This window comes from Melozone crissalis, unplaced genomic scaffold (assembly GCF_028551555.1).
Source record: "Melozone crissalis strain CALT ecotype California unplaced genomic scaffold, PUWL_Pcris_2 ptg000034l_1, whole genome shotgun sequence".
NCBI classification, from domain to species: Eukaryota; Metazoa; Chordata; class Aves; order Passeriformes; family Passerellidae; genus Melozone; species Melozone crissalis.
Window position 1 is genome coordinate 14,778,316 of NW_026535812.1, and position 20,639 is coordinate 14,798,954.

Sequence of the window (20,639 nt, forward strand, 5' to 3'; positions counted from 1 at the left end):
GCTCCTTTTACTGCTACTGTCTTCAGGCTTCTTTATCTGCATCTGTAATGAGGAGACAGACACTGCCCTGGTAGCTACAGATCTACACACTTAATTTCCTAAGTGCCCGACTTCATCAGTGCAGACTTGAAAGGAGCTCTGAGTCACTGCCCTGTCAAATCAGATTTTTCATCTGAGGGCATCTTCTTGCACCCCACATTTAAAGCATTTGAGGTGGGCTGAAGTGGGTATTAGAGGTACTAGAAGTATCTGGTTTAGCATCTGAGTTTCTAGAAGTATCTACTGTAATGGACTGAAGAAATAATAGATTTGTTTCTTAACTCTGAGAAGGGAACATGTATTATTGGCATTCTTTAGCAAACAGAAGGGTTCCCAAAGCCAAGCAAATGAGTGACAAAGCTTGCATCAGACTTATGAAATGAGTTAGGGGAGAGAGAGCATCCTTGCAACCAGATTGGAACTACCCTGCCCCTAAGTCAAGCATAAGTGCAAATACAGGGATCCTCCTCCAGCCTGGAACTGCCCAGCATGTTTTGCTTCCCTTCCTTTGTATCCCTTCAGGCATACGGAGCCTCTGAAGCTGAAATAGAGCCTGTGGAAGACAGAAACACCAGTGGGGCTTAACTCTGCAGAAGAAGAGCTACCTCAGAAACTAGGCAGTTTCATGAAAATAATTTTGTGCCTCCTTTTCCCTGGTGCAGAAAATCTGAGACTATGAGAATATTAGGATTTTAGCTTCTTTGCTGCTCTGGCCCTCTTTCAAGACTGAAGGATGCTTTTTGGGCAGAAAATCCCAGCATGGCTCTGCAGCTCATGGATAGCTGGTCATCTCTCCATGGAGTGCTGAGGATCTCTGTTACCATATTGCTACCTGTACCCAGCACAAAGCCATCTTCTCCTTAATTACTGACAAAAATGTCTCTTCAGAAGCCTCCCAATAATTACTCAAGTACCCACTTAAGTGGTTTTTAATTCAGGCTCCTCACCCCCACACGTGTGCATTTTCCGATTGCCAAGCACAGCTAGTCTTATGTATAAGCATCTGCCAAAAGAAAATGCTAATACCCTGCCCCTTGGTTTATACTACCTTGCATGAGCTTCAGTGAGCCCACAGCAGCTCAGGAGATGGTCTTTCCAACAGGCTAGAGCAGGAGCATTCAATCATAATGAAAGATGAAAGCTCTTGTTGTGAGTTACCTACATCTGACAACACTTGGCAGTTCTACAGCATCTCTTGTTGGACTGCTGCTGGCTCCTTTGCCAGCTCCTCTCATTACTGGAGGCTGCCCCTTTCCCCTGCTCTGGGGCAGGAGTGCCCGTGGGCTCCTGTAAAAGCTCTGGGGGCAACTGGCAAGAATGAGCCATAGACAATGTGCTGGTTGCCACAGCTGGCAGCTGACACTGCCCATAGGGTGGTGGGAGGGCAGCATTTCCAACTTTGCAGCCTTCTTTGTGGGAATAGAAAGGGAAGCTTAGGGGATCCTGTCCTCTTATCCTGTAGGACCCAGCAGCATTCAACAGGGGATGCCTTAGATCATGGCTATATGGGTAAGCAGGGTCTGTGCCTGTTTCTCCATGACTCACAGAAGGCATTGCTCTTTCTGCTTAATTCCACTGTTTACTGGGGTAGTCTCCAGACACCAGGTCCAATCAGTGACCTGTTTGTAGCAGGCTCTAGCAAACCTTTAGTGGAATATTTTTTCCTGTTTCTGATGGAGACTGAAGGGACACTAACTCTGTCCCTGAAGTGAGAAAAGGATTGTGCATGTGAAGTGAGAGGGCAGGCAAGCACATGGCCAGAGAGGAAGATCAGAATTCCTTGTACAGGAATTCCTTGTCCAAGATGGAAGCTGTAGAGAGGTCATGAATAAAGGATGCAAGGAAAAGGGGTTGTCCATGTCGAAAAGCTCTTCTTGCAAAGCCCTAGAAGAGCCATAGAAAGTGGTCAGAACAGCTCTTGCATCTTCTGCTTTAGGCATTTCAGGAGTTCAGCAGTCTGAGAGCAGAAAAGGCAGGAACTGTAATTTATGTCAGAGACACATGTGAGTGGTACAGGCTGGGAGGCTGTGATGGATGCATCAAGAAGGAGTAGCCAAACAATCAGTAGAGGTGCTTTTTTACTTTGAAAAATGCCACATTGTCAACACTGTGCAAGGGAGAAAGGAAATAGTCATTTCAGAAGAGCGTGTTGTGCAGGGGTTTCAGTGCCAAATTTCATGCCACTGCTCTGCCTACTGCAAAAGCAGAGACTTGGTCTGAACAGTGGTGAGACTTCTACCACATCAGTGTGCTTTCCTCTCTTCTGGCATCTCATAGTGAGCTCCAAAAGGTCTCATTTTCATTTCATGTGGGGAAGAAACACAACTTTGAATGCGCAATTTTCTGCAGAGTAGATTTCTGTTCATCTTAGCTCTAGTACCGACCGACGCTGGGTGAGTGTCAGAAGCCAGGCAGAAGGGACCAGTTGTGATTATGAGTCTGGTCTCCACCATGACTCAAATCAGGACTGCACCAAGCAAGCCCAGTAAGGCCTGTGTGAAAGGCATGATCTATAGGGCAAGAAACTTGTAGCTGAGTGGGATTTGGACTAGATGTTAGAGTAGCCTTTTTCAGCTGATGGTGGTAGAGCTGCATTCCTAAGGGAGCTGTGGGATTTACAGTGCAGGTGCCTGATCAGAGATCAGACCATCGGACAAGCCTTGTCAGTGATGATGGAGGTACTGCTGGCTCAGTACATGGGTGACTTCTCCAGGGTCCTTTGTACCCTGTGCCGTGTGATATCAGCTCATCTATTTTTGAAAGAGGTTGGCTCTTAGGGTGAAATGATAGCAAATCCATCACAACTTTTGCCATGTTGTTCTCTTGATGGATTACCTTTGATATTAACAATAAACATGAGCCTTGCCTTGACTTACTGCCTCCAGATTTCACTCTGACTTTGCTGGATTGAGACAGTCCCTCCTTTCAAAAATGTTCTTACTGAGAGGTGAGGGATTTATCAGTCAGGGCTAAGTTTTCTCTGTCATTTACTTGGCTATCAAGGCTCTCAACCATTTATCTTTTGTGGCCAGATTTTCAGCAACACCAAACTATTAGTGGCCATGGTATTAACAGGTTAAATACACTCAGTACCAAGAGTGTTTTCAAGAGTGGCCTCATGTGAATCCCTGTGGATGTGCTATTACTGCAACCAAGAGACCAAACTGCTCATGTCTTTCACTATATCCATATTCTTTGTAGTCCTCAGACCATCTTTGTTCTGCCACTTCTGAAGTATGGTAACTAGACTTCATGACATGTGATACTGGTATTTGCTGCACTGGTGCAAATGTTTTTGTACAAATTTGGTAAAACGAGCATTGCTCATTTTTCTCCCTGTTGCTCCATCTGTGTACGCATAGGCTTGGGCTCTCCTAGCTGCAGTTCTGTGCAGAAAGCTCCTTTTAGCTGTATCTCTCTCATGGTTCCCAATTCCCAGAGTCACTGCTTTCTGAGAAAAAAATTGCCCAGTCTTGAAGTAATACAGACTGCACAATTTATCCCCAGAGATTTGATCTGTCTGTGTTAAAAGGAAACTTGTTCCTATGAACTCAGTTTCCGTGTCAGTTCAGTTTATTCTCTTCACCAGGCTTACTGCGATCATTAATTACTCCTGCATTAGGCTTTGTATCCTTGGCAAACTTGGATTTCCTTCCAGACCACTGATATCTTTATTGATGTCTGGATTGCAGCAGCTCTCAGAGTCCAGGAAAAGAGGACATGGGATTTCATTTTGCTGGAGAGATAGAGGAGTTGATTTATTGCTGAGAGGGAAATAAATTACAATGCAAATAGCAAGAGGTGTGCTTGTAAGACAGGGGTTTGTGGGGGAAGCAATGCATTCACCCACATCCTTTTTACCCAGCACTTTAGGTCATCAGGGGATAATGGAGTCTTCAAACCTTGTCCTAGCTGCATGACAGCTGTAATCTCACATTTACTTTTAGTGTTGAATATGCTCTTGCAGTATGCAGGAGAAATAAGCAGGTTTTGTTAAGTAAGATGCAATCTGAATGCATGTAACTTCAGAGGCATCCTTAGGGCAGGATTAATGTCCCAGCACTCCTGGACTGCAGAGCTGGATGGCAGTGGGAGTACCAGGTCTTGCCAGAGCTGCTGCTTTTCTTTTGAGCTCTCCAGACTGGAAGGATGCTTTGCTGAGTGGCAGAGCAGTGGGCTGCCCCAGTGAAGCATTGCTGACCTGACCCAGCAGGATTTGAGATTTGACCTAGCTCAGGCTGCAAATCCTGGCCTTGTGGACTTGGAGGCTGGATGAAGGAACAAGCAAAGTTTGGGTTTATGGAACTTTCCATGGCTTCTTTAGGTCTGTCAGAATCCATTATGTGCAGATAGACAGATCTACATGTCTGGAGGAAGTTTGATATTTCTCTTGGCAGCTTCTGGCCCTTCCTCCCACTCTTGACCTATGCCAGGGCTACAAAGGTGCAATAACGAGGTGGATCTTCAGTCTCCAAGCCTTGACCTGCTGTGGAGCAGATGGTCCCACAGCCCTGCTGGAGGAGCACGATAGGGGTTTCACTCTCCCTCCTTTTTATCATTCTCAATCACATAATCGGGTTGGTTTGCCTCAGCCAAGATCTAATCAGGAAGGATCTCTTTGACTTTCAGCAAAGTCAGCTTCATGGAAACTTTAAATGGAGAGGCTTTTCCTGACACACTTGAAAATGGTTTTGGTTGAAATTGGTGTCTGGCTGCATGGTTACAACATGAGGAGTTTTCCTTCCTCCCAGGGAGAGGGAGAAGTTTGGGCAGTCTCTCAGACCTCCTGAGCCCAGGGGCTTGGGGGCCCTGGGCCTGGAGCTGCACTGTAGGGTTTCACTCCCCTCTCTACCCAGACCACGCCTTCATGAAGGTGACATGTAAATCCAGTCACAACCATGTTCCGTGTCCATGGGACCTGGGCATCTCTGGCATTATTGAAACTGTAGGCCAAAATGGGCTACAGGTTGTCATCAACTAGGATGAACAGAGGACAGTGGGGATGGCTGACCTCTCCTAGGGAGAAGAGTGGGAATTGTCTGTTCATAAAAGTACTGCTATCCTGAGGTGGGGACTGAGTCTCTGCCTTAGACAGAGGAGCATGATGTGTATGTGTATTCAGCCTCGAGCTCATAGGTGGGGTTGTTTATTGGTGGCTATTCCACCTATTTCATGTCAAGCTTCTGCTCTGCATTGAAAGGACAAGAGATGTGGTCTTTTTCTAACGCACTGTGAATGCAGATGCAAGACCTGGAGTGAAATCTCAAGTCCACGCTTTATTTTCTTCTTCTGGGTTCCTGTGGCTTAAGGCTATTTGACAGGTAGGCATAGGTGAAAAATCCCTAAGGAAGTGGATGGAGGGAGTTGCTGGGTGTTGGGAGAACCCCAGTGAGGAAGAGGAGGTAGAGGGAGGAAGAAAAGAAGAGAGGCAGCTGTCTGTCTTGTCTTTTAAATTCTCCAGTACAGGCAAGAATATACTTGAGTTTTCTTTCCAGATGTGTAGGTGGGTGTTTCTAAGCCTGGAGCAGATGCTTGTCTGTGTGCCACTGGCTCAGCAAGGGTGGGCTCCTGGCTCTGCCTTGCTCTGGGTGACCTGCAAGCAGAGTGTCCATCCTTTCATTACTCCTCGATGGGAGATCCTTCAGCAAGGCCTCATTCCTGCACTGCCCTTCTGACTGAAGTGCTGTGTGGGAGCTGTCACTGGGCAGGTGTTTGCAGGCCCTTTCTCTTGGACTCCTGCCACTTAGGAAGCCACAACTCAAGTGTATCACTGCAAGGACAGCAGCTTTTCATGTCCTGATCCCATTGGGGAAGGCAGTGATAGAATGGTTGATGAACAGGACTGTTGGGCTGAGGTGATAAAAACAGATTTGTGATGAACTCACCTTGAACAAGCCCCAGGTCTGGCTCTGGCCTGTGGGACAGGCACTGACCTGTCTGCAGGGTGGTCTCTGTATGTGGGAACAGTTTGAGATGTTCCCCGCTACTGCTCCTTTTCAGGCTTCATTTCAGGGAAATGATCCCAGTAGGTGTTTCCAGAACCCTGGAGACAAAAGTCTATTCATCCACACAGGAGGCTTCTTAAAGAAAAATGCTTCACAACACTTTCATTTCTAGACAGCCACAGTTCCCTTCAGTGAGGGGAAGCTTTCTTGTGTTGCCCCGCCTGCATCTCATATAGGCAACCAGTCAACAAGGAGAAATAAAAGCTTCTGCTAAGTAGAAAACCTTCTCTTAAAAGGGGGAAAAAAGGTGAATTTATAAAATCCTAGTAGAATTATTTATTTTTCTGGCTGCAGTTGGTTTTGTTGTATTGGTACTGCTTGTGGCCTGCTTTTTGCAGTAGTGGTTTCATTCTGCAGTATGCCAGCTGTGTACCTGCCTCTTGCTTTAACACCTAGAGAGGCCCAACTTCTCCCCAGGCTGGAGCTGGATTGAAAGACACCAGCTAAACTAATAAATACTTCTTGTGATGAGTTGCAAATTTTGTTTAATTGAATCTTTGAAGGAAAAAAAAGGGAGTGAAGGGCCCATTAAATGAATTATTTCAATATAGCAATCAGGTGATGCAGGCTTTTTTGTGTTTATTAAAAGGCCAAGTCAGCTCTAAGCTCAGCTGTGCGAGAACAGCCCAGAAAGCCAGCCAGTTCTTGTACTCTGCTGCTGTTTAAGGGCCAGATCTCTCTCCCTGAATAGCATATTTAAAGTGGCCATGTGAATTCTTATTAGGCATCCAAACATAGATACAAACTCATGTATTGTAAACAGAATTACCCTGCACAGAAACCAAGCAAAATGCAGCAAGGTCTTGTCTTTTCTTTATCAGGTTACCCAGGCATGTTTTTTTTTCCAAAAGTCCGCCCACGCAGAGAGACTGGGGAATGCCAGAGCTGCATGAATTTTAATTATGCTAGACATGCAACAAGGGGCTACCTTATAAAGAATAAAGTTAATAAAACATGGATATGGGCTTAATTCTGCTTAATAAGCAGCCCTGGCAATGCACATTTTAGATGTAATTTACACAGCGTGGAAATTTGGTACAATTCTTAAGAGGTGTCTGCATGCAGACTTTCAAACTCAACAGTGCTTTCCTATTGGAAGAGATTTGTTGCTATGCTGCTGTAAAATGGTGAATTAGGCCATTCATAATTATTGGCTAGAGATGGGAGTCTTTCTTTTTTTCCCATTCAACTACAGCAACGTGCACACACATTTTAAAGTGGTATTAAATGTAAATCTCTTCCTTAATTTTCATGTATGCATTTTCAGTAGCTCTGCAGATAAAATAGCAAAAGAAACCCTGCATATGTTTGTATCTGTAGTTAGCTCTGTATGTACAGAATTAGTAAAGCAGAGATATGCCTAATGACTGAATCTACAGAACACAGCCCATGGCTTTTGAAGGCTCTATGAAAAATAAACAGGATATTCTGTTAGCAACCCTGCGGGAATTATTGCACTTCACTAAGGAAAGATGCCAATAACCTCCGTTTTGACCTAGATAGATCATTCTGTTTAGGAAGGTAAGGGAATGCAATTCTAGATCTCTTCTCTGCTCAAGTGACCAAAGCCCTGACATTCAGCCAGGCCTTCATTTTAAACCTCAGCACTAAGGACAGAAGAGTTTATTTATCAAGAGGGTGAAACCTCAAAAATGGTAGTGTCTTGAAATGTTAATATTGGTCATGCAGAGGCTCTTGTATGTCTGGGGTGGGGATATTTAGTGAGCACAGTGAGTCTGACCCTCTGCCTGTTCCTCTGTGCCAGATGGGGTCCTTCTCCACAAACTGCAGGGGGAGCACTGGCATATCTCTCCAATGCCATCAAAACAGTCTGTCTTGTTATTTTATGAATTGGTGCTACTCTTGCATTCTGTTTTTCATAAGGTGCACTGTGCAGCTTTGCAGATTGGCACTGAAGTGAGGAGGATGCCCAGAGAGAAGGGGCATGCCAGAAAAATTGCCAAAATAACTATATAATATAGATATTATTTTATATAAAAACGTGTTTTAAAATTATGTTCCTTAAGGAAAAATGCCATATTGGCCCAGTTTGCTCAAACAATTCAGCTTCCATTGGTAGTAATGAGGAAGGCCTGTGAATCTCACAGGGGCTGGTTGGTTTGGAACAGTGTAGGCTGCACAACCCTCAAAGAGGAGTAGCTGATACAGATGAAAATGGAAGATGTTTTGAGCCCTCTTTACCCAAATGGAAGTTGAAGGAGAGAACCTTCCCTGTTAGAGATGAAAGCACATGGAGGCTTTTCTGTTTCACCTGGCAGCCCACCAGAGGTAATGTTTCACTGGTGAGAATGACAGTGCAGGAGCATGATGAGACTGGCCTTCCATTCTCCAGCTCAAGAGCACTCTGAGTTTCCTTGGTGTTTGTAAAAGCTTGGGCTCTTCAGAAAGTCTTGTGAAGCTGGGGCATGATTTGACCCGTGCAGATGTACATGTCAGTAATGTCACCAGAGCTCATGGCACTGTGCCCGTGCTCAGAACCAAGCCCTGTGGACTCCTTGGCCATCTGTAGATAAAGGCAGGCCTGCATGTTGGCAAATGCAACACTACATTCAGTTTCACGAGCTTTGGCTTAATTTTATTCAGTCACTGCAGAAGCAGGAAAGACCTGGGAGAAGCCTTTCTTCCTAAGAGTTGCAGCAACTCTCTTTTCAGGTCCACAAATCATCAGGGAAAAAAATACTGTGACCGACTTTATCACTGATTAGGATCATTTTTAAGTGCAGAGCTGCTGCTCTGAGTTTATAGCTAAACAACAAAACAAATTAGTTGCACATCAAAATAACTGGAACTTATCTAATGTGGGGTGGATAAACTGGCATTTTTTCACCAAACTTGAAGACTACAGGCAAAAAAAGTATCTTTATATATAGATAGAAAATCTCTTTCTTGAGAAGATATGAAGATATGCTCACATCCTTTGAAGATGAAGCTTTGGATAATTCACTGGCATTTCAGATAGTGATTCTCTGATTGCAAACAGCTTTCTTTAGGCCATGCCTGTACCTTGTACTGCAATAATTCTTTGATGTCTAGTGAAATAATCCGATAGAGAAAATTAAAATCTGAAGCATTTTAGCTACAGGAAAGGGAAGAAAAATCTTTATTGATTGGGATGGTGAAATCTGCTCAAAAGAAATTGGCAGTAGTTAAAAAGAGATCAACAGCCTGGAGAACCTGATTCCACCTTGTTTTGGTATGCATAGAGACTAAGTAAAAATCAGGAAGTAATGCCAGAGTTTAGTTAATCATTATGGACATAGTGAGTGGTTGTTTCAGTTGTCTTTTCCTCCCAATACATTAAAATAATTTAGAGCTGAAGTCTAGAGGTGAAGAATTCAGAAAATTTTTAGAACTTAGACGTGAAGTAGTTAAAAAGATTATTTTGCTAAATCTGGTAATTCCTAGGGTGTGTTACCAACTGGTCTAAAATGCTCTTGTCAGTTGCAAACATGCATCACCCGCACACCTTCAGAGCTGGCTTAATCCTGTCCTGCCATTGTTACTCGCCAAAGTGTAGCAGTGTCCTTTCTGTCTTCCCAGCCGAGATCCCCTCTCCCTCCACCCTGTGCGCTCCCCTCGGGGTCTTGCTCGTCACCTCAGTAACCTGGCAGCTGCCATCGCCACCTGTTACTTGAACCTGAAATCCGGAGAGCACCGTCCTTATGCAGCAGCAGTTACTTCTCTGGATAACCAGAGATGTTATCTCCACCTTCATTTTTTTTCGGTGCGGTTTTGCGGCTGGAGATGTGCGGGAGCCAGCCCAGCACCTGCCGATGGCGGTGTGCGGTGGGACCGCTGCGGCCGGGGGCAGCTCAGCAGTGCCCACCGCCGCTGGAGCCGCCCGCACGCTCCCCGGCCGGGGAACCGGCCCCGGGCAGGGCAGCCCTCGGGATGCCGGGGCTGTCCCTTCTCTCTGCTTCCACCGAGAGGCAGGGAGAGCCACGGACACGCTCGGCTGCCGAGGCTGGGCGCTCGGGCGTCGAGAGCGGCGGGCAGGGATGCAGCCGGGGTGGCTGCACGAGTGGCAGGCGGCTCCGCCGGGGGTCTGCGGTCCCGGGGAAGCCCGGCTGCCGGCGGGGGCGGCGGGTCTGCCCGGGCGGAGGGGCAGAGCCGCCGCGGAGCTGCAATCGCCTCGCTTTGCCTGCGCGACATTTCTCATCCAAACCTCGATCACGTAGGATTGCGTAGAAGAGGGCGAGCGGGTGCAGCTGCAATTCTCTCGGAGCCCGGAGCCCGGAGCCCGGCTCCTGCCCGGCCGCCGCGGGGCTGCGGGGCTCCCCGCCGCCTTGGCAACAGCCCTGCGCAGCGTGGGCGTCCGGGGGGGCTTCCCCGGCCCCTCCCTCCCCTCTCCTCCCCCTCCTCTCCTCGCCTCCCCCCTCCCGGCTCGGGCAGGAGGATGCAGGCGGGAAGCGGGCGCGGCTCGGCTCCTCCTCGCCCCGCCGCCGTCGGGCGGCACCGCGGAGCATCCTGAGCCCCGCACGGAGCGGCAGCAGCAGCAGTGGCAGCCGCACACCCCCGCCCTTCTCCTCCTCCACCTCCTCCCCGCCTTGCTTCGCTCCTCCCGCCGCCGTCCCCGCCGCGGCAGCCGGGCCCGGGGCCGCCCCGGTGCCGAGTGCTCGGCGGCCGCCCGGTCGGCCGGACGATGTGGGTTGCTGCCGTCGGGGAGAGCCGGTGCCGGGGCAGAGGCGGCGAGCAGGGCAGGAGAAGCTGCGCCAGCCATGGCGCTGTGAGCCCGGGGCGCCGAGCTGCGGCGATGTGAGCCCGCACTCGCGGCCGGGTGCTTCTTTTTTTTTTTTTTTTTTTTTTTTTAAGAATTTAATTTTTTCGCCTTCTTTTTAATTTGTTTGTTGGCCTGCTGCTTTTTCCCGTGGCTGCTTTTTCCTTCCCCTCCCGCCCTCTCTGAGAGCAGAGTGGGTAGGGGGGGAGAGGAGAAAGAGGAGGAGTGCGAACAGAAATGCAGCGCGGCTCTCCCTGAGCCCGGCCGCGGAGCCGCGTCCATGTGCGCGCCCTGCCGCGCAGCGCCTCGGAGCCACCGCGCCGGGGCCGGGGCTGCCCGCGGCCCGAGGGGTCTCTGACTCATCCCACAGCCCCTCGCCGGAGGGCGGCCGGAGGAAGGAAGCGCCGCCGCCTGCGCCCGGGCGGAGCGGAGCGGCACCGCGCCGCAGGGACCCGCGGATCCTCCGCGCCCCCCTCTCCTTTGGACACAGCGGACCTTCGCCAGCGGGGCGGCCGCTCCCGGATCTACGCGGCGCTACCAGCCCGGCCGGGGGTCTCGCCGACGGCCGCCCGCGCCGGGATTTGCGCTCCCCGGGGACAGACCCATGGGCGGCGGGCTCCGGCGTCCAGCCATGGTTGTTAGCCCGGGCGCCCTGCTCCGCCTGGCCGGCTGAGCCCTCCCCGGCGCCGGGACTCGGGGCTGCAGCGCGTTCCGCGGGTCGTTCCCGTGCCCGGTCCCCGCGGGGCGCGGCGGCGGCTCGGCCCCAGCGCGCCCGGGCGGCGCACCCCGGAGCGGAGCGGCGCGGGGGGCCCATGAGCGGCGATGGCAGCGGCTATCGCCAGCTCGCTGATCCGGCAGAAGCGGCAAGCGAGGGAGTCCAACAGCGACCGGGTGTCCGCCTCCAAGCGCCGCTCCAGCCCCAGCAAGGACGGGCGCTCCCTCTGCGAGAGGCATGTCCTGGGGGTCTTCAGCAAAGTGCGCTTCTGCAGCGGCAGGAAAAGGCCGGTGAGGAGGAGACCGGGTGAGTACGGCGGGCCGGGGCCGTGGGAAGCCGCTTGGCGGGGATGGCTGCCCCGGGGCGCTCCGGCACCGCCTGGGACGAGGCTTGCTCCGAGCTGAACTTTGGCCTGGGTCCTGGCACATCTCCTCCCCGCTCTGATGGGATAGGTAGGCAGTGACCTGCTGCCAGCATCCCTTCACGACTGTCCGAAGTGTGAGCACAGAGGGTCCTCTGGCAAGCGTGGCCCAGCGGTTTCGTCTGTCGAAGCTTCACCCAGAATTGTATTTTTCCACTTCCTCGTAGATAAGTTTTTTAAATAGTCTCTCATTTTCTGCATGGAGACAAGGAAATCGATAAACTGAGGATCAGTTAAAATTGTGGCCATTTGATTACTAAATCCATCAAGTGCTACTTCGAGAGCTGAGTTGTACAGGGAATTTCATTAGCTTAGAAAGCTTTCTTGATGGCAGCTGCACGACGGTTACACCTGATATGGAGTTTGTGAGGACCTAGAAATGCTCTTTAGGCTAGTCCTTTTAGTCTTGTTTCTTTTTATACTTTTATCCTTGTGTGTGCTCAGTCTTGGTTCCTTGTGAAGAACTTCACCCTAGTGTACACCCTAGTGCTCACATTCCCACGATGAAGTCCCACCACCCACAGTTTCAGTTCTGAGCCTTGCTTTGGGCTCTCAGCTGTCCTTGGTAGGCGTGAGAACTCAGCACCTGACAAGAATAGGCCCTCCATAATTTCTGAGTGGAATTATTATTTATGTCTTGCTTTATTTTTTTTACTGCTATAAGTCACTATAAAGGTAAGAAAGCAGAGATTGGTTTGAGAGGATGTGGTGAAGATGTAGTTTTCTCAGATATTCTTCAGTATAATGGTTAAAAAAGGGGGATACTCATTCACTTAGCCATTCAGCATGTACCATTAACCTGTGTAACCCTCCTATGTTTTCCATAAACATTAGTATTATGTTTATTTATCAGTTTCTTCATGAAGCCCCTTCTGCACAGCTGAGGTCTGTTGGTAATGACTCTCCACCAAGGTGTTGGAGGTAGCTAAGGCTGCTGTTCTTGCCTATAGACTGATGTACATGACCTGGACTCATCTGAGCAAGGGAAGGAAATGGGACAAAGCCTCTCACCATAGAAGGCCACTTCTGTCAGCACTGTTGTCAAACAAAGGGGAAAGAATATTTACTCTGGATTGCTGTCAGTGCTCCAGATTCACAGGCTGTGAGGCAGGGACCATACTTAGTTACAGGAATGTTTGAAGACTCAATGCATGGGTTCGGCTGTGCAAACCCATTTCTTTAATGGTCTGCTTTAAAGCAGGTATCACAAGAGGCTGTAAAATGCTTAAAATATAGCATGACTCAAAGGGGAAAAGTTGCCTATCATTTTTTCCTACTCAAGTTCTGATGAGTGGTGGCTTGCTGGACTATCCTATATATTAGTTAATCTGGGAGCCAAGACCAGAACACAGCTCTTGCCCAAAAAATGTTGGCATTTTGTCTCAGGAATCACTCTTTGCAGGATCAAGAATGGGAACTGGGAGTCTTACTGATGTAATTTTTTATATTCCTCTTTTTTCTCCATCTTAATCTGCTATTAAGTGCAGTCTTCTAAGGATTGAAAGGGCTGGGAAGTGTAGATCTGTTAGCTAGATTTCAAGATGCTTTGTCTCATGAAAGTTTTAGTGACTTCCAGCAGGATGTGGTTGGGAAGGCTTTTTAGTGGTCCTACCCCAGTGCTCCCAGCTACACAGGTCCAATTCTGTAAATGCCTGTGAATAATCAATGGATTTTAAGAATTCCCTCAGCTTTCATGGCCTTTCATGCTGAGGAACTTTTCTGTTACCTTACAGGCAAGAGTGATTTTATGAAATCTTTTTATTGACTTAGAAGGAGGATCAGCACTACTCAGTGTTGTAAAAATAGAGCTGCTCAATCTTCAGAGCTGTCAGTCAATCGCTTGTAACCAGTACTGTATTCATCTTATAAAATCAAACAACTAGAGGAATTAAGTTGCTGGCGCTCAGGAGGCACCATGCTACAGAGAGTCTGCTGCTGCCATTGTTTATTCAGGGGAGTGTACTGTGCCCCCAGATAACTTGCTCATTTCAGAATACAGGTTCTGCACAGAAAATGACATGCAAATGAATTGAAAGTGGTTTGAAGAAATGTGCATACATTGTGCAGTGACCCACAACCCCAGTGATTATGTGTACTTAATGATATGCTGGTTCAGTAGTTTGCAAGTCACTGAAGGGAATGAGAGGAACACCCCTGTTCAAGAGGTACAGTTGTATTTGGTGATGATACAGTGCCAGGGGATCTCTCCTTACCGTTTTAAACATGACCTTGCCCTGTGACTATGGGGAGTAACTGTCAAAATACTTCGAATTTACAGAGTGGTTTTAATCTATAGCACTCAACAAGCTCTACCAAATGGAGAGGATTCCTCCCATGTTACAAAACGTGAGACCAACTCCAGCTATGGAGCAGTTACCTGACACAGAGACCTAATTCCCAGTGCTGGGACCAGCAAGACACACTTTGGGCCCTGCTGCCACTGAGCTCAGGATGCAGCAGTGGTGGAGCTGCAGCTTGCGCGTTACAGATACAGCTCCAGTGGAGGTTCATGTTCCCTTTGCTCCTTTCTTCTGTAAAGTAACTGTGTGAGCTTACATTGATTAAGTAAGTTGTTTAATACATGTTTTAATATGCAAACAGTGCTGTAACTAAAATATTCAGTAAAGACGTGGGTGAGCAGAGTTACTTGGCACTGGTTGGCGCCTTGTGCTCCACTTTGCAGCCTGTGTGAAGTGAGTGGCATACTCCTGCTCTTGTATGGGAAGGGAGAATTTGCACCCTGGAGCAGCTGAGTCTCGCATACTGGACATGAGTAGTCAGAGGTTTTGGCAAGCTATGGGGAACCAGATCCATGCAGGGATATCTTGTGTAATCAAAGCTATCTGCTCCTGGGGAAAACAGACTGCAGAAACATCTCATTTGTTGGTTCCAATAGGGACTGTGTTGTAAAATGAGAACTAATTTTGTATGTCTTTTCAATGGGCCAAGGCAGCTGTCTCACATGCACACTGTGTTCTTTTAGAGCTCTTGGATTTGTTTTGCTCCAAGATGACTTACTAGTTTAAGATAGGCCAAATAAGGACACTGAGTGTTGTGGACTAAACTGAACATTCGGACACATGGGTTTAATCCCATTATTGTGACTTAATACAGGTTATTTGCTGCAATTGTGCATCTATAAATTATATATTTTGCTCTGAACCATAGTGACTTGATAGAGGATTTGAAAGAAATTATTGTATGGCATGGCTTGTCAGTGTAGGTTCAAGAGGTGGATTCTTCCTCACGGACTGATGGATCCAAGAGTTGAGTGCAGGAGATGAAACAAGGAGCTCTCTCCAAATGACTTCCCTGCCAACAAAGAGTTGAACCAAGTACTTTCATCCCCTTTGTGTCTGAATTAAAGCATCCAAGCGTGTCCCTCCTTCAGCCTGCTTTATAGCAGTCTGAAAAGCCTGGGCTGGTGGGTTCAGCTTGTTTGTGAAAGCTGTCACTGTTGGTTCTCCAGCCATCTTCTCAGGCAGAGCTCACCACAGAGGTGGCCTTCCATCATGCCATGGCCGCTGAACAGCAAAGCTGAGCAGTTTGGCAGCCTTGCACCAAGGGAAACAGGCTAGAGCATCAGGCACAATATCTGTGGGGATTGCTGGAAATTTCATCCAAGTGAAGCCCACTGAAAGGGTGTTATTATGTGGGGAAATCATGTTTGATTGGTTTGGGTCAGGTGATGCCACACGCTGTGTAGCATTGTCTCAGTCCTCTCAGATGTTGCTTTTATAGGTGAGTTACCAGCTCAGAATGCAGAGCTCATTCTCAAACAGGTTTTTCACCCCAGGGGAAAAAAAAAAAAAGTGGTTTTTTAATTCTCTTTTTTCCCTGTCTGGTACATATTTTATACTCTTTCAGGGGAAGATACTTTTCCTTAAGGATATATAAAGACTTCTTCCAAAGTGAAGGAAATGGCTTGCATATAGGAAAAAAGCAGTAACTTAAACCATGTTTTCCATTTGCTGTATTTCTCATTTTGAATAATAAATAGTGATTTGGAACTTAAAATATATGAATGTAGATATTTTTGCAGCAGTATAAGTAAAATATAAGGGCAACTTTAGTTGAAGGACATAGAAGGACTTTGTTCATTCAGAGATTCATTTAAAGCATTTGAGAAGTCTGTCATCTGCAAGCTGTTAAATTCCCCGACTTAAATCCTAAAGTCCTTTCTGATTTCATGCAGGGTGAAAATGATGATTGAAGCTCAGGGTAAAAACCACCTTTTTAGCTCATAGTCCTTGCCTGCTTTTGTGGAGTAGTGCTTCTCAGAACAGCTGTAATACCTGCCCAACCTGTGGGATTTGTCCACTTTGTTGCTACTGTCTGAATGCTGGCTGCATTACCCAGGGCATAGCTGGTCCCTGCAGGAGAGAATTCCACCTGGATCCCAGCCCTTCTCTGTGTGACCATGCATGTCTGGGTGTGTGCCCAAGCAAGGGGGTCCATCACATTCTTCTGCCTGCTCCTCTGCAGAATTTGGTGCTGTGTTCTCTATAAAAGAAGTGGCTGACAGGAATGGAAATGGCTGGAAATGTGACATCACCTGGACAGCAAGAGCTCCTAGAAGTCCTAGCTGAGATGAGGGCATGGATGGCAAGTCTCCAGGCAGACGTGAGCCTGGATAACACCAAGGGGAAGGGCACAACCCTGAGGGCATGCATCCTCCTTGGTGGGGCAGTGCTGTCAGCTCCTTCTGCACCACCCATGCTAACGAATGCCAACATAACCAGGAGGGAGGAAGAGGCTCCCTGCTACTGATGACAGCTCGGCTGATGGGTTTCATTTTACCCAGCTGATGCCCGGGGGTGGTATCACACACATTTGTCACTTGCAGATGTGGTGGTGTCACGGTGCATGGCTGTGCTCTGTGTCAGATGGCAGCTCTGAGCTCTCAGTGCCTAAAGTCTGGGGGAGAGCTGCAGGTTCCTGGCTTTCTCCAGAGCATGGAAAACTCAGCTGCCAGCCTGCTTCCCAGCACAGCTTATGGGTGAGCATGTCAGTCACTAAGCCGCTTCGGACTAGTTCTGGACTGAGTATGCTTGATGCCAAGAAAATCCGTGGAAGTTATCCAAGCTCTGAGAGGGATGGATATCTTCTGTCCCCATGGCCTCAGGGGTAGCTGTGCTTGTGAGAGCAGTGGAAATTGTTAGCCAGCAGAGGCTCACCATTAGATCAATACAAATTATTGATTCCTCCGTCACTGGCCAAATGGGAGAGTCAGGGCAAAAAGTGGTTTGTGAGTGATTATTTCCCTTCACCATAAAAGATCCATATAAATCAATTTATCATTGACTGATACAACTGTTGGGGTTTTTTTGGGGGGGGTTAATGGTGCAATTTCATTTAGAAGATTCTGATATGATTCCTTCTTTAACTTTCAGGTATTATTCTAAATGAAGTGTTCATTTGAAATATAAACCCAAAAACTTGAGTTCCAAAAAAAAAATACCAACATGGAGACAAGGTTTTCTTTCTTCCTTACTTGCTTTGCTGAATTCAACACAAATTTAGAATGATTCCAGTAGACCAGTTACTTCATATTTTAACAGATAAATTACCTATTAACCAGAACAATCATCAGCTGAACTTGGGCAGTGAGGAGAGCAGAGCTGTCATGGGAGCTGATGAGGCTGTTTGAGAGACAAACATAGTCATGAGTCTCACTGTGGTGGGGAGCAAGTGCAAATGCAGTTGGGCTTATCTGCTTTCCTTCCTTCCCCTCCCCAAAAAGGACTACCGTGAACCACAGTGGCCAGGTAGGTGTTTGTTTCATCCCCATTTGTCTCATTTGATCTATCCTTCTGAACAGTCATGTGCATATTGCTTCTGAGATTTTTCTGCTCCTGCACAGTTGAAACCAAGCTGTGATTTGTTATTAAAATCAAAGGAAGAATTTTATCAAGCAAAACATGTAAGCAAAACGTGATATCCCTTTCATATTTGCAAGCTCCATGACTTGGCAGAAGGTGACCAAGAACATAGACAAGAACAGGTCAGAGAAAGCAGCTCCAAAGAACTGATTTTTAAATAAAGACTAATCATTGAATGCAGATATGTTTCCATATGTTCTGTCATAGTGTCATTGCCATGACTGCATTATTATTGTGTCTTGATCTTGGAAATGTTTTGAGAAGTGACCTGCACTGAAGTCATCCACTCCGTGCCTGGGCTGTACTTGCTGCAGTCTGTTGGGGAGCAGCCCTTTTGTACTCTGTTCTCCTGTTTAATACGTGGCTCATCTCTATTCCCCAGCTAACACAAGATTTTTCATGTTAATGTATTATCCTTTCTGAGCATGGAGTAAGCTACTACACCTATTTTATCTTCGCCCTCATCTGACATGTAGCAGAATCCTGAAATAACTCAGCCTTTCCAGAGGCTGGTTTTACTTTGCATCTCTCTTAGAAGCTGTAGGAGAACCATGGATGCACTCATGGGTGCCTCTCTTCCAGCTTGCAGGAACTGGGGTTTTGTGCTTTGACGGAGTCAGTGCAGAGACTGAGTTTGTGCAGCATGGTCACAGGTCTGTAGGGCTACAGCTTCTTAACAGTGCCTCTGAAAATAGCAGCTACAACACATTTCTAAAATGGTAAAGCAGAAGGCATCTTTCTTGAGAGCTGTGGAACACGACTGTGGGATTCACTGTTCAGGCAGACCACTCACTTTGGCTTTTCCAGCCCCCACGCTGCAGCTCAGACAAGTAACTGTGCTCGTTCCCAGCACTGAAATGAGGCTTTCTGACACTCTGATGGAGCTTATGTGGCTGCTGAGAAAATGCACCTGGATGCAAGCTGGCACTTCTCAAACACCTCTTCTGTCCTGTGTTCATTCCAGAATGCCCTGGCTAAAGGTGACAGAGACACAAGGCCACAAACCTGGAGGCAGGGTGGTGACCTGCGTCCTGAGCCATTCCAGTCTTCTGGGAGGAGCTGTGCCTGGTTGCTGGTATGATGAGGCTCTATGCAGCACCTCTGGGCATTTCTGCTCCCTGCCCTTTCCCTGTGGAGTGTGCTGCACCAGGAGATGAAGGTTAATGCTGGAAGCAGCAGCATCACAGAAGGGGTCTGTGCAGCTGTGTTGCTGCATCTGTTCTGTGGCTTTGGGTTTGTCATGAGGAGCTGACTGTTCCTCTGTGCAGGGGTACCCACTGAGGAGATGCTGCTTGGGCTTCTGCAGCTCTAGGCAGAGCTCTAAGTCTGGAAGACAGTTGAGCTCTTGTGCTCAATAGCAAGGGGAAGGTAGCAGTAGCAGCTCCTCTTGTCTTGGCAGAATGTGCACCTGTTGTACCTGAAGTTTTGTGTGGGAGGTGGAATTTTGTGCAATCCCATCTGACTTGCATCAGGGCCCCCTCCTCCTTCAGTTTTACCAAGCACAAAAACAAACTCGATTTCCAATGGTGCTTGACTGGCCCTGCTGTCAAGCCCTGAAGAGGAACCCTCAGGTGTGGACCTCTGGCACTTCACTGGCCAGAAGGTGGGCAGCTGTGGTAAAAGGAGAGGAGCAGGTCAGCTGTCACCTGCCTGTCTTCCCCATCTTTCTTCCTGGGACCTTTTCAGCACAATAGTTCTTGTTTGGAGTGTGCACCTTCAGTGATAGATGTCAGAAATTGGCTGGTTGCCTCTCATGGAGGGGGCTGTACATGAGGGTGAAGATCCAGGGCTAGGTACAGCCACTGCAGTGGTGGAGAGCATCCCACATCCTCTCACATCCCACAGCAGCATCTGTGGAGTGCTCTGTGCACTCCTGTCTCACCTTCCCTCCAGCAGCCTGCTCTGTTAAGGGCATGTGTTACATCCAGTGGACAGCTTCATGCTGTGAACTGGCAAAATAACCACAGAGAGGCAATGTAATTCTGTTACTTGTGCCTCCTCTCCAGCTGAAACCTGATTGCAGTTATGATAAAGATAAAATCCCCCTCAAATGTTCCTTTCTTGAGATACTTAAGCATTTTGGATTGGAATGAAGGAAGAAAAGAGAGGTCTTGGGGTTAATAGAACATGCTCACTTAATTGATATTTATCTAGAATAGCATCGTTGGCTGTCTCCTCCCTTGTTGGCTGCACAGATAGTTTCTTTGCTTAGCAGTTGCCACCCATGTTTCCTCAGCTGCCAAATAAATACATTTCATTCATCCCCCAAAGCAAAACTGTTTGCAAAAGGTCAAGTGGATGGGTCTGCTGCAAATGAGGCCAGGCTGCAAAAAGCCAGTCCACATTTTCCAGAACATTGAGAAGCAGTAGAAATTAGCAAAAAGACAGCTGGTTTTGGCTTCCAGCACCCAGCTTAGGGTTGGGTTGCTGAGGGTTCCCTGGGGTCTTGGGAGCCACTGGGCTGCAGGAGATGCAGGGATCAGATGCTGGCAGGTGAGGGGCCTGGACCATCCACCTGCCCTGTAGCTGGTGGTTTTCTGGCACAGCTCCTGTAACTGGAGCTGGGGTAAGTCACTGGCTGCCTCCAGTATCGATCTGCAGCCGTTCCTGCGCTCATTCTGTGGTGATCAGCATCACACTCTGGCAGGGATTGTCTGTTACTGGGCTGAAAGGGCTGGCAGAGCGTGGGGTGTAACCAGTAATTCTCTGCTGGCCTTCACAGTCAGGTGTGCTGCTCATCAGTATGGGCTCTGCCTGCTGGCAGGCACACAGCATCACTACTGAAACATTTCTAAATGTTTCTTTTGGCTTTCATTTCATTTCATTCCATGCCACTCCT

General features: G+C 47.9%; 1 protein-coding gene across 3 annotated transcripts in view; it reads left to right on the forward strand.

The window, feature by feature from the left end:
• The window catches only part of FGF12 (fibroblast growth factor 12), a 218,254-nt gene that overhangs the window by 108,938 nt on the left and 88,677 nt on the right, over positions 1-20,639 (forward strand). Inside the window, exon 1 of one of the 3 annotated variants that reach the window (XM_054283043.1) lies at positions 11,555-11,803. The exons of the other annotated variants lie outside the window; for them this stretch is intronic. Coding sequence (XP_054139018.1) covers positions 11,605-11,803 — 199 coding nt within the window. The 5' untranslated portion in view covers positions 11,555-11,604. Of the gene's footprint in view, positions 1-11,554; positions 11,804-20,639 lie in introns of those variants that run through there. 3 annotated transcript variants of the gene reach the window in all.